General features: G+C 40.6%; 1 protein-coding gene across 3 annotated transcripts; it reads right to left on the bottom strand.

The window, feature by feature from the left end:
• Positions 1 to 290: 290 nt before the first annotated feature.
• Positions 291 to 12,657, bottom strand: ap4m1 (adaptor related protein complex 4 subunit mu 1). 3 transcript variants are annotated; one of them, XM_083767043.1, is made up of 16 exons: positions 12,407 to 12,657; positions 11,848 to 11,909; positions 10,849 to 10,934; positions 10,295 to 10,401; positions 9,977 to 10,073; positions 9,139 to 9,249; positions 8,967 to 9,047; positions 7,967 to 8,029; positions 7,625 to 7,691; positions 7,256 to 7,309; positions 6,358 to 6,464; positions 5,717 to 5,808; positions 5,401 to 5,445; positions 4,959 to 5,009; positions 2,335 to 2,452; positions 291 to 1,753 (listed from the first exon to the last, which is right to left on the bottom strand). In XM_083767043.1, exons 2-16 carry the CDS (start codon positions 11,903 to 11,905, stop codon positions 1,562 to 1,564), a joined length of 1,329 nt encoding a protein of 442 aa, XP_083623169.1. In that variant the 5' UTR covers positions 11,906 to 11,909; positions 12,407 to 12,657; the 3' UTR covers positions 291 to 1,561. The 3 variants fall into 3 exon arrangements, with proteins under 3 accessions (XP_083623169.1, XP_083623168.1, XP_083623170.1); XM_083767042.1 differs by having other exon boundaries at positions 12,427 to 12,657; XM_083767044.1 differs by lacking the exon at positions 8,967 to 9,047 and having other exon boundaries at positions 12,427 to 12,657.
• Between the last annotated feature and the right edge of the window lie 180 nt (positions 12,658 to 12,837).

The following is a 12,837-nucleotide window of genomic DNA, read 5'->3' as shown; positions in this document are numbered from 1 at the left end:
CAAGTTGGCGAGCGCTGGACTGTGATCGGCGATCAAAAAATCGTCGAAACTCCAATGTCTAAAACAAATATTCTTTCTTTGGGGTCATTTATTTTGACATAAACAATAACACCTGGCAGAATCACGTTTGGTACTTTGCATTCAGTCAGTGTCACATCATTATTCACTACCTGCAGTGAGTGCAGTCTGTCACGATCTGTCATATCGCAGCTCTACTCTAAAGTCTATGGCAATCACCGTCATTGTAAACGTAGTCCTCCTCACATTTATATACTTTCGTCAACTGAACCCTTAAGGGTGCCCACAATAAATATGCCAATATTGTTAAGATAAAAAATAAAGAAATAGGCCTACAGAAAAAGCTAGTCACAGCTTGACAACAATTTATAAATTGCAATCCAAATTCAATAGCTCTGTGTGAGTGTGTGTTCAAGCTAATCATTATAGGCTATGGGTTGCTGTGGACAGTTTGATTGATTGATTGAAATATTTATTAACAGTTTGCAGAATTACAGTAGGCTACATTTGAAGCACAAACTCAATACAAAGACTGTTAACTGTGAGTGGACGACCCAATTAAGCATTACACTTGTTTACAAGAGGGTCCTTGTTCAATTCATCAACGAGTAGGCCTAATCCAACTGTTCAGTAACATGAAACAATGGCAGATTTCTATAAATATCTGTTAACAATGTCACCAAAAATAAGTTCAGTCTACATTTCGTTCTTTGGTTAGACTTCACATTGTGTCTCGCTACAATGTTGTGGAGTTGTACGGCATACACGTGTTAAACATAAAATAATTTATTGAAAAATGGGAAGATTTATAGCATACAAAACAGACATGAAGAAACAGGGGGTTGCAATGATACTGGTAGTCCTCAGAGGGCTGAAAAGGTGGTGTTGCAAGGCAGGGGAGGTCTGTAGGTCAGGACACATGCAAATGCTCTTTTGGATTTAAAACAAAAAACTAGTAGTGGCAATTTTGGCTGTATGTGTAGATAGCCATCAATATACTGGAAGGGTTTCATGAACATTGCGTTTAAATAAGAAACTTTTTCTTTGTCCCAGATACAATTACTTTTTGAAGTTAGATGGTTTCATCCAATGTAATCGAAACACACCTTCAGTTTATTTCCGACCTTGTAGAAAGACATGTCCTCACGATTCGTGATGCAACACTTTGAACTTGCTTGAAGTTGCTACCACTTGCAACAGAATCTGTCTGCAAACTGCTCTGCAATCCACTGCAATTTCTCTCTGCAACGAATTGTAATGGTTTTGTTGCACAGCGAATCATTGGTGTGGTCTGTGGACTGGGTTATTACAAATAAAGGGTGGTGTGAGTGGGGATGTTTCTAGATATCCTGTTTAACCCATTTGGGGCGGGAACCCCTTTTGGTGTTAGCATTACTTTATGCTTTAGCTATTGAAAAATAGCAGATCTAAAAGCTCATAGCGAGTGGCGCACTACGAGCTTAATTGTAGGTCTGCTATCTTTTGAAAAATCGAAGAACGACGAATCTGATCTCAGGTCAAAATGGGTTACGGTTGTGGTGGGTCATATGCGGATGGTGTAAGAATCAGAGTGGGTCACATAACGGACCCATCGTTGTGAGGGGCTCGGCTGTATGGGCGACAGGCGGAGGAATCGGATTTGTAGTCCTGTGCATGTGTACTTCGGCAGCTCAAAGCTCAGACTGACTGGACCCACTTCCAGCATAGAAGCGGAGCTGAGACCAGGGACTTCCAGCTGAAAGAAAGCAGAGGAAGGAAGGAAGGGAGAGAGATACAACAGAGAGAAGAGTGATTTGCATAGCAATTAATTATCGTATACAAATTATCAATATATGTCATCACAGCTCTTGCTCCTCTGTGGTTCATCTGTGGATTGTTTGATACATTCTGCAAGCATTTCAACACATCACAAGTGTCCACATGAAAGCAGAGCAGGAGGAAGTGAAGGAGAGGGGGAGAGAGTGAGAGAGAGAGGAGTGAGGAGCATATTAATTAATTATCACAGTTGTGGATCCTCTTTTGAAAGTTGATGTTATCTGTGGTCTGGCTTCGTGGAATATGACCATTTGAACTTTGACAGTTGGTTGGACCTTTAACAGAAAGTTTAATGTTCAATATTAACCAACATATCAATTAATTATTGTAGTAATTTAAAACACAAGTAGTGTTCTAAAACTATAGGTTCATCTCAAATAGGAATTTCAATGTCTAAACTGTGGTCTGCTAAAAGACAGCTGTGGGAACAAATCATTACTTATTGAAAAAACGTCACAATATGTGTGGTTTTTAAGGAAGTGTCTCAGAGTGGCCAGTCACCTTAAAAAGAGCAGAGAGCTGTGCTCCTCCAGGGAAACGAGCAATCTCCCAGTGGATGGCCTTGCTCTGAGGCCTCAGCTCAGCACTCTGGTCTGGACTGCTTAGCTCCTGAGAGAGGCTGTACAACAGAGGGTGAAGACGTACGTATGTGTTCATTTAACTCAAAGGTCTATTAATATACAGTCAGTGTCACATGGGGTCAAAACTCTCAAGCTTCCCCATTCTATTTTATGATGCTATTATTTTTTAGAGGCTAGCCTTCCGCTTTACCACTGAAATAAAACAATAACCACTTTTCTAGAGAGACCACTGACAGTACTGGCAGGATTACTGTGTGTAGGCATTAGGCAACCTCTATTTTATAACAGTGTTTGTTTTGTTGAATACTTTATTAACACGTTTATTAATAGTACAGGTACAATCAAAGGTTTGCTAAAAGGATAGGAAGGAAAGTCTGCACACCGTATATCAGCTCCCATAAATGTTATTAAAGAAGGCACATTTAGACCCTAGCGGGTTTTCATCTGGTCTGATACAATATAGGCAATAGGCGTGTTATATACAAACAGTGGACGGCATCGCAATTACTAGCAGCTGTTGTGAATGAGTAACTACTGACACACCCAGCAGATCTACAAGCTCAGGTCTATGTCTAGGCTAGTGCCACACTGAGGACTTGTAGCTCTGGTACAATTCTTTTTTGACGGCAGTGGCAGTGTTTTATTGTGGTCCATTGTACTCAATTCATCAGCAATATCAGTTAAATTAAATTAGATGAGTGCCCAGAGCAGTAGTCAAGGCCAGTATAAAGCCCTATAAAAATAAATCCTATAGGACTCTAATAGAATTTGGAACCAATCATATTGGATTTTTTTCTTTTAGGATTATTGTCCTATTAGAAAATCCAATAGGATTTGTATAGGATTATTTCTTCTAGAGACCAGCTCTTTGTTTTAAATACCGGTAATCATTTTGCAATCAGCTGCATAATGGGGTATTTCACACAGTAGATCAATTCCCCAGTAATGAGTAATAACTACCTTAAATCAAATTGTGATGTCACATTTGTGCCCCAAGAGATGCTATACCAAGCATATATTCAATGTGCATCTTGAGGCTCAGACCAGGGAAGGCAAGAAAAGGTTTCAATAGTTTCAAATATAGTGAAAATAGACAATCTACAAGCTCACAACATGTTGCACTGCAACCAATTGTGAGCTTGTAGAGCTGCTATTTTCAAAAAACAAAAATCTGTTTTGGGGAAATGTTATACATTTCAATAGAACAAAGCATTAATATTAATTAACACTACTTTTGCTTCTAAAATGGATTACAGCGATCCCGTTTTATATCATTAAAAAGGACCAATAGTATACTCTCTCTCTCTCTCTCTCTCCGTCAAGTGTCAAAATTAAAATGTATGTGTTTTAATACTTGTAGTATTTACTTGAGTATATACTTTGCACATCAATGGGAATGTGAATGTGAACATCCAACCCTGCCCACTTTGACAGGCTGGGATGGCTTAGGGTCGACGACAGAGTACAGCATCTTGCAATGGGTCTGGTCCACAAGATTCGATACACCACCAAGATACCCATGTACCTGTCTAAATACTTCCTTAGTGTAAACGAAGTCCACACCCACAACACCAGAGGGAGTACAACAAACCATGTACAACCCAGATTCGGCACAAACAAGGGACTAAATTCTTTTCGCTCCTATGCCACCAAAATGTGGAACGCCCTACCAACAGTCATTAAGACATGTGAATCCCTTGACTCCTTCAAAACCGCTCTCAAAGGGCACCTACGGATGGCTGCAATTCGAAACTGGCCTCTGTAAAATCTGAATCCCCCCCCCCCCCCCCACCCCATTTCCCCTCACTGTATATGTATCTTTTCCCTTTTTGCTTCCTATATGATGAATTCCTGTTCTGTTCTTTAGCTACATAGAAGTGTCTATTTGTATGTCTCTAAATGTTTTGATGAATTGAACAATGTGGACCCTGTTGTAAACAAGTGTAATGCTTAATTGGGTCGTCCACTCACAGTTAACAGTCTTTGTATTGAGTTTGTGCTTAAAATGTACTGTAAATTCTACAAACTGTTAATAAATATTTCAATCAATCAATCAATCAATGTACAGTGTCAAGTAGAATTGAAGATGTGATCATAAGAAGATGGGACTAGACACAGTAAAACATAGGCGGTGGTGGACATGGGGAGAAACATAGTGATAACTGTGTATTGATAGGAAGGAATTGTGTGTGTGTGTGTGTGTGTGTGTGTGTGTGTGTGTGTGTGTGTGTGTGTGTGTGCGTGCGTGCGTGCATGCGTGCGTGCGTGCGTGCGTGCGTGCGAGCGAGCGAGAGAGATCGATAGCCAGAGGAACAGAAGACAAAGAATTGAGCTTCATTAAACAGGATCTTAGAGTGGCACAATTCCTGTAACCTTTGCATGTTTTGTTTCCTCACATGTAGTGGTCTCACGTTCTCATATTGTTGCTAAAGAATTGCGTTTGTGTTGGGGAAGTGGTAAGAAGGCATTTGTGTGTCTCATAATGTGAGTAGGCAGAAGTGCCTTTAGAGTTGTGTAGGACCCAAGATGGGACATCTTTCTCACCTCAATGACCCTTTGGGAACTGGGATGGTCACAGAGACATTGATTGCAGAGCTGTAACACAAATTAGTTTTAATAGTTTTCAGTAAGTTATCACATTTTATTATTATTATTGTGATGTTCTTCTCGTGTAATATATATCTTTTTTTACTAGTTAGTAAGTTAGTTTTAATATTTTTTATCTGTCCCTCTCTTACTTTTCCCATGTTCGGTACCATGTAAGTAATGTAACACTAATGTGCTATGCAAATTAAGATTAGAAGCGGGTCTTTCTGGCAGATCCCAAACAAGGTGCTCTTCAGTGCAAAACAAATTGAACAGGCATAATAAAATCAGCCACAGCTGAAGAGTGCTAGCTTCTTTGGTCTCTTTTTGTTTTTTGCCACAGCATTCAATTAATTAGAAAACATGAAGGCTAAGTAATGCATCGGTGTGCAATACTGACCTCTTTGGTGGGAGGTCACATCGCAGCTTCATATACATCAGCAATCTATGGAAAGTTGAAAAACAAAAACCAATTGCATCCACATCCCCATCTTGTAACAAAATAACTAGAGAATGGAAGGGGAGATTTTCACAAAACTGGGTGGAAATGATAAATAGGCTGCCCCCAAAGAAGGTAAAAGGTAGGAGTCATATTACAAATTATATATTTAATCAGTCATCTTTCAGGAGCGGAGAGTCATAGAACAAAGGATGTTGGTGCGGTCATTGCTTGTTGTGTGACTATGAGTATGTCCTCCATGTTTAAAAACCTGTACCTGCCACCGTTGTCCCTCTCAATAGTGGGGAAGAGGCGGAAGGGAGGAGCTGTGGGCATGTCGTCGCACAGCTGGTACTGCATCACAGTTTGCTGTGTAGAGAGCCACGACGGAGAGAGGTAGACAGAAACAGGGAGGGCACGTGCACAAAGAGACTGAGTGAGTCAGAGAAACAGAATGAGTGGCCAACCGTGTAAATACACACTTATATACAAACAAATATTATTATCAATAATTATGGAGAGATGGTATAGCAAGGTGTAATTACGGCAAGTGTTTTTGTGACACTGAGAAGCAGCAGCAACAGGACAAACCAGAGAGAGACAGAGTAGCTGGAGTAATGGAATGATTTGCAAGGGGAAAGAGGACGAGAAGATGACTGACTGACTGAGAGAGAGAGAGAGAGAGAGAGAGAGAGAGAGAGAGAGAGAGAGAGAGACAGAGACAGAGACAGAGACAGAGACAGAGACAGAGACAGAGACAGAGACAGAGACAGACAGACAGACAGACAGACAGACAGACAGACAGACAGACAGACAGACAGACAGACAGACAGACAGACAGACAGACAGACAGACAGACAGACAGACAGACAGACAGACAGACAGACGAATGTGAGAGAGAATGAACTTGGCAACCACCTCTCCTTGGCTGGGACAGATTTTGAGGATCCTGTATGTGTCAAACTCGTCCAGTTTGACAGCCTGGTGGAAACTACACTCATCCACACGCACTGCTGCTCCATAGCCTGAAGAAAATGGTAGGTGGAGGAGAGAGAAGAGAATAGTAAGGAGAGAAAGGCGAGGAAAGAAAAGAGAAGACATGGGAGAGAGTAGAAAAGAGATTATGAAAGGTTTGAACCCATTCTGACCTGAGATCAGATTCATACGAGGTTTCCACTGGACACACACTGGTCTGATTAACCCATTCTGACCTGAGATCAGATTCTAGAAATGTCAGTCGCTCTTCGATTTTTTCAAAAATAGCAGACCTACAAGCTCGTATCGCGCCACTCGGTGGCGCGATATGAGCTTGTAGATCTGCTATTTTTCAATAGCTAAAGCATAACATGAAGCTGACACCAAAATGGGTGCCCGGTCAGAATGGGTTAAAGTAATGATGTACCTGTGATTTGAAAGTGATGACAGTCTCATACAAAACAACTTGCAGCACACAGCTGAACCAAAATTAATGAATGGTAGTTATTAAAGCACAGTTAATAAAAGTCCTTTGTTGAAAAGATAAGAATTATAAATAATTTGTTCTCCTTTTTCAGACTACATTCAGCTATGAGATTATAGTATTATTCTTTTTTTGTAAACATTTCTTGTGCTGTTGTATATTATTATTATTACTACTACTATTACTGCTACAATTGCTGATACCTAGACATAAAAGAACAGAAATCCTTCTGTTCCGTCTTGTTTTTCCATTTCCAGTAACATCAGCTGGTTCTAGTTCCACTTTATATGATGCAGAAAGCATGATGTGTGTGACAGTGAGTTTCTTTGTGTGAGAGTTTTAGATGTTTCTACTCACCTCTGAGCTGAGACTTGCCTATGCTGAACTCCTCATTCAAACCAATACGCATCTCTGTCAACACAAGGCAACATGTGAGAGAAATGAAGTACACTGTGTCCGTTTGCACAGATGTAAGGACTTTTTACCAGTATGAAGACATTTTGTTCAGACCTTGCAATGTTATGATTAGTCAGTTCGAGTTCACAGTATGATTTAGTATGGGTTGAATTTAAGGTGAGTGTTATGGCTACATGCTGCGATGAACACGGAAATTAGGGCAAATTACTGTATGTACGCAAAGGACAGTCCTCGCAAACAGGGAGGGAACCATCAGCACAAGCTAGGCCTTTACATTTGGTCTATCTATTCGAAGAATCACAGACTTACCAGAGCAGCTTGGCATGTAACACTTGACTCTGATCTCACCCTCAATGTCAGACTTCATTAGAACACCCTACAAAATGAGAACACTTCATTAGCCAAGTACAGGCTGAAAGTAAATGACAGGCTGGTGCATCCCTGGAGGATGAACCATACCGATTTTGGTGAGCCTATGGTCTTTCTTCTTGCACCACACTTAATGCACAGTTGCACACAAGATATCTCCATATGAAATGGCCAGATTTCCAGGACACTTGCTCAGCACTTGAACTACAGGCCACTAGCAAGGCTTTATGGCTCTAATCATGTGCCCTGGTCAGACTGTTATTGTAAGGGGGCACTACTCACATTGGAGCCGATGACAACAGACATCCTCTCAATCACATCAACAAATATCTCGCTCTTCCCTCCCTGAAAACAAAGCAGGGTGAAAAGACGGATTAGATTGCTTGAGTAAGAAAAGGCTTGGGCGTCACTTGTACCAAATACTGGTCTACTCTACTCTAATGAACTCCAAGTGCCAGAAAGATAGTTTGGCACAATAGTATGGTACAGGTATTATACTATATAGCAGAGATACCATGACATTATTAAATGACACCATAAAATAGGAAATACGAAAAAGGATCAATTGCACACATTAAAAGGTGAATTTGAACAACTCTAGCCAATGCAGGCAAGTCAACAATTAGCAAATCTATTTGCATCTTTTTGTATTTGCTTTTTTTGTGTTTTGTGTACATTTATTTTAATACTTTAAATGCTATTGCATTTTCAAAAGCAAATCCTTCTCTGTAAGAGAATTACAGAGATCTTGAGAGAACTGAAATGGATGGAAGAAAGTGTCAGGAGTGACTTGTGACAGGAGAGTACCAGCAAGAGTGAGAGGGAAGATGTACTGTATAAGACTGGTAGTGAGACTACCCATGCTGTACGGCTTGGAAACGGTGGCACTGACGAAAAGACAGGAGGCGGAAGTACTGTAGGATGGTACGATTCTCATTAGGAGTGACAAGATCAGAAATCATTACATTAGATGATTAGCCCAGGTTAGAAGGTTTGGGTATAAAACAAAAGAGGTTGAGATGGTTTGGACATGTGCAGAGGAGGGATGAGAGGTACATTGAGAGAAGGATGCTGAAGATGGAGCTGCCAGGCAAAGGAGAGAAGAGAATGGCCAAAGAGGAGGTTTTATGGATGCGGTGAGAGGACATGCAGGTTGGCTGGAAGGACAGAGGAAGACGCAGAGAACAGAAGCAGATGGAAATAAGATGATCCGCTGATAGGAATTAGCCAAAAGAAGAAGAATGACAGAGATCTTTCCATCATCATCCAGGCCCTACTGTACCTGCTCTCCTCGACTGGACATGATTGGCCTAGTGGCCGCAGCACTGGGAGCCACTTTACTCTGCTGGGTTTCTGCTCCAAACTGAACAAGGAAAACAAAACCAGTTCTACCAAAAGATCTACAAATTGGTTAGTTTCCCTATTGTGTTTCATTGTTGTCATTAAGAGCTTACCAATCCAACATTACTGAGATCAAATAGACTGAAGGGTTTTGAGGAGACGGCCTCAGTTTGGATGAAATTCTTCAGGATGTCAGTGGAAGTGGTCTGAATGTAGCCGTAGTCCTGGTTGAGAGAGATAGCAATCAATATAATATACAGAACGGGGGAGACAGGAAAATACAGAGTGGGAGACAGAGAAATAAACAGACAAATATAGAGCTATATAGAGAAATGCGAAGCAATGATTATCTGTTAGAAAGTTGTGTGGAAATTTAATCATAAGAATACCTTATGATATTCATTAGTCCAACGTACCAATAGTCCAACATACGTGGCCGGTGAAAACTCACCTGTGGCTTCCGCGTGCGGTTATGGTTAGGTTAGGGTTAGGGTTAGTAATGTTGGATTATTGGGACGTCGGACTAACGCTACACCCCCGACACTGACAAGCACAGTTCTAATCTATACCAATACTAGATGTGCCAAAGTAGCAAATTATTTTTTCTTAGTATATTATGTGTCAAATCTTCTTCAATGCAGTTTATACACAGATATAAAATATGATTAGGATGAAGTTATGATTTACACTTTGTGCACCGGTGTCATGCATCAAATATAGCCGATCCACAAGCTCACAACACATTGCAGAGAGCCACGTTGTGAGCTTGTAGATCGGCCCTTTTCAGTACGTAACATTCCACACACAACTAAGGTAAGTATGTAAGTATAACTCAGCAAACCAGCACATCTGGCCAGTGTATAGCTGGAATGTCGTTTTGACCAATTGGATGGCTTGCCTAAAATCGCTCATTAATATAAAAAAGTGTTTGCAGGGTTAGGGACTACTCACCACAACCTCATCCAACAGTTCATAGATGAGGGCAAAGTTCATCCGCACCGACTTCTCCGATAGGCAGCCACAATAGTCTTTTATCAGGGCAGTTAGTCTGGAGGAAAACAATGACACACATGATGCAACAGTCAACCTTACAGACTACACTTCCTTTGCACATTTACAGTAATTTCAGGTGTTTCTGCTTGACACTGGTTTTACTTTGTTGCGATGCTCATTGCTCAAGCTGTTCTAATTAGACCATAATGTTATCTGGGGCAGGTACAATAGAATAGGGGATAACATGTAGCACTTTGATGAAGTATTGCATCACACCTGTTCAGAAACTCAATGATGGTGAACGGGGAGGATTCAACTGTGGTGGTGGCAACCCAGTAGAGGCCTCCCTGTCTTATGTGGACAAAGTGCAAATTCTTGTGATTCTGTTGAATAGACCAGAACAGAGAAAACCACTTCATTAAGTACTAAACTTTACATATTATATTGATATATTTTTTTTATGTTTTTTTTGTTTCAGTATTTAATCATAATAACCCTATCTTGACACAACACACTCAGATTTGAAAAGAAATCAAGGAATGATGCGTGCACGCAGCTACAACAAGACCGGAAAATCCCATAGAGCACAAGGACAGTGACACAGACAAAACAGACACTCACAGTAGAGTGTCAGTCAAGAAAGACACACATCAAGAGAAAGCTACAGACGCAGACGTGTGCGCACACACACACACACACACACACACACACACACACACACACACACACACACACACACACACACACACACACACACACACACACACACACACACACACACACACACACACACACACACACACACACACACACACACACACTTTATTTACCATTACTACTGGAGGTTGGTCACCACTCAAGGCAGTGACCTTCTCATAGAAAATATTAACAGCATCATTTCCAGCTTCTCCACGGACTGGTGGTTCAGATTAAGGACAGTTGCAACAAAAGCTAACCCATGCAGGGTTTGCTATTGATTAGTGCGATATAATAGTAGTCATAACAACCATTACCATTACAAAACCAAAAGATCCACTGGCTAGTGCATATGGTGAGCTAAGGTGTATTTCAAAATATGATATAAAAAATAGAAGTCTGCACACAGTAACTTCTGACGAAGACGCAGTGAGGCAGTGTCGAAACGTTAATCTATAATAAAGCCTTGACTGGGAGCTTTACAAAGTTACAGTGTGCAGACTTAATTTTTTTATATTTCCTTACCCACTGTTTGATGGTCAATCATTGAAGGATGGTCAATCATTGTGCTCGTCACAAAAATGACATTACATTTACACTCAAGAGTTACAAATCATGGATAAATGAACACAGATGATTATATAATGATGTTATAATAATGCATAGTCAAAATGTAGGTCCTGCATTCTCTCCTTGGTACTATACATTCCATTTGGCTTGTACAGACAGTACAAGTTGTCCAACACTTGGGCTGGTTAGTATCACATCATCTTGTTACTTGTTACAGCACCAGGTCATGTAACACATGACCTGTAGCCGAAACGTGTTGGTCCATTCTAATGGTCTTTGCCATGCCATACAAACAAAGGCTTTGTTTTCTCCACTTGACTGGAACAGAGTGCCTTGGACCTATTTTTTATCTTTTCATGTTTGAACCCTCGCCAACAAGCACCTGTTTTCAGTTCACAGCCAAGGACCACGGCAGCACTTCTTTCCTCTATTCAACAATACAAAGTTCCTTGTATACATAAAAGGGGAAATAGATGGACAACATTGTTAAGAAAATCCTCATCCTCAATCACAAGTGTAATGTCAAATTGTCACCAACAAAGCATAAGCAAAGCAAAGGATACAGTCTTTGTAGATGAGGTGGTCCCCCTTGGAAGACAAGATGAACACCTGTGAGATCATCCTCCTGAGCGAGAGGGTGTGGGTGGACAGGACAGGTATATTAGAACTTACTTTAGCTGAGGCTGCTGAGCCCAATGCTGTTCTCAAAATCAGCCTGAGCCTATTAGGAGATACAACTCTTACTACTCACTTACCTAAGAGATACACAGTGCTGAATAATTAACTGGCTGGTAATATTCTAAATGAATGAAGAGCACAGTGCAGAATAACTGGCTGATGAGATTCTGAATTAATTAATTAATTGTGCTTGTCATGGTTTCGTCCACAAAGTAACAGTTTTTGTACTGACTTATGCTTTCGTTTGAAATGTACCCAGTCTACTAGCTCTGGTCCATAGCTCTAAATGCAACGCATTAGAGCTATGGACCAGAGCTACCATTCTACTATAGCCCTGAAACATGAAATGTCATAATCATGTGAACGATGGCTACCATTCTACATAGTGCATATAGTGTGAAAGAATCAATCCATGACAGTCTTGATCAATGCTAGCAAAATTACCTTGTAACTTGTCGACTCACTTTAGGAACCAGATGAAATGTAATATCCCAAAGGTGAAGTTAGCAACGTTCATTCATCGTTATTAGTTTATTACTCGTCTGAGCCATATTGTGACACATTCTGATAGCCAGCCACCTACATCTACATCATTATTAAAGAAGACATTTAAAAACAAATCCATGACAAGTGAAATGCACCGAAACCTCTGTTCGCTCGTTTCAAAACGAACATGTTAGCTCAGTAAACTTTGTTTACAAATAGACTCTTTGGTACTGAAAAGATATCGGAGATGATGGGAGCGCCACAGCGCCACCCAGAGCAATGGCGCGGGAAGGCGATTGTATGTTCACATTATCTATGGGGGAAAAAAATATTAGATTTTGTATTCGTTTAAGAAAATTATTTAATTGCAAATGCGTGTTTAGACTTGT

This window comes from Protomyctophum parallelum (assembly GCF_964188405.1).
Source record: "Protomyctophum parallelum genome assembly, chromosome: 1".
NCBI lineage: Eukaryota > Metazoa > Chordata > Actinopteri > Myctophiformes > Myctophidae > Protomyctophum > Protomyctophum parallelum.
This window is presented reverse-complemented; position numbering and strand designations above follow the sequence as displayed.

What these genes read in the sequence shown, in the direction of transcription:
- ap4m1 (XM_083767042.1), bottom strand. Translation starts at nt 12,479, where the DNA reads ATGAACGTTGCTAACTTCACCTTTGGGATATTACATTTCATCTGGTTC. An exon ending in AGGCAAGTCTCAGCTCAGAG is followed by an intron (nt 6,465 to 7,255) that starts GTGAGTAGAAAC and finishes CATTTTCTTCAG; the next exon opens with GCTATGGAGCAGCAGTGCGT. An exon ending in GTTCCCAAAGGGTCATTGAG is followed by an intron (nt 2,453 to 4,958) that starts GTGAGAAAGATG and finishes TCTGTTGTACAG; the next exon opens with CCTCTCTCAGGAGCTAAGCA.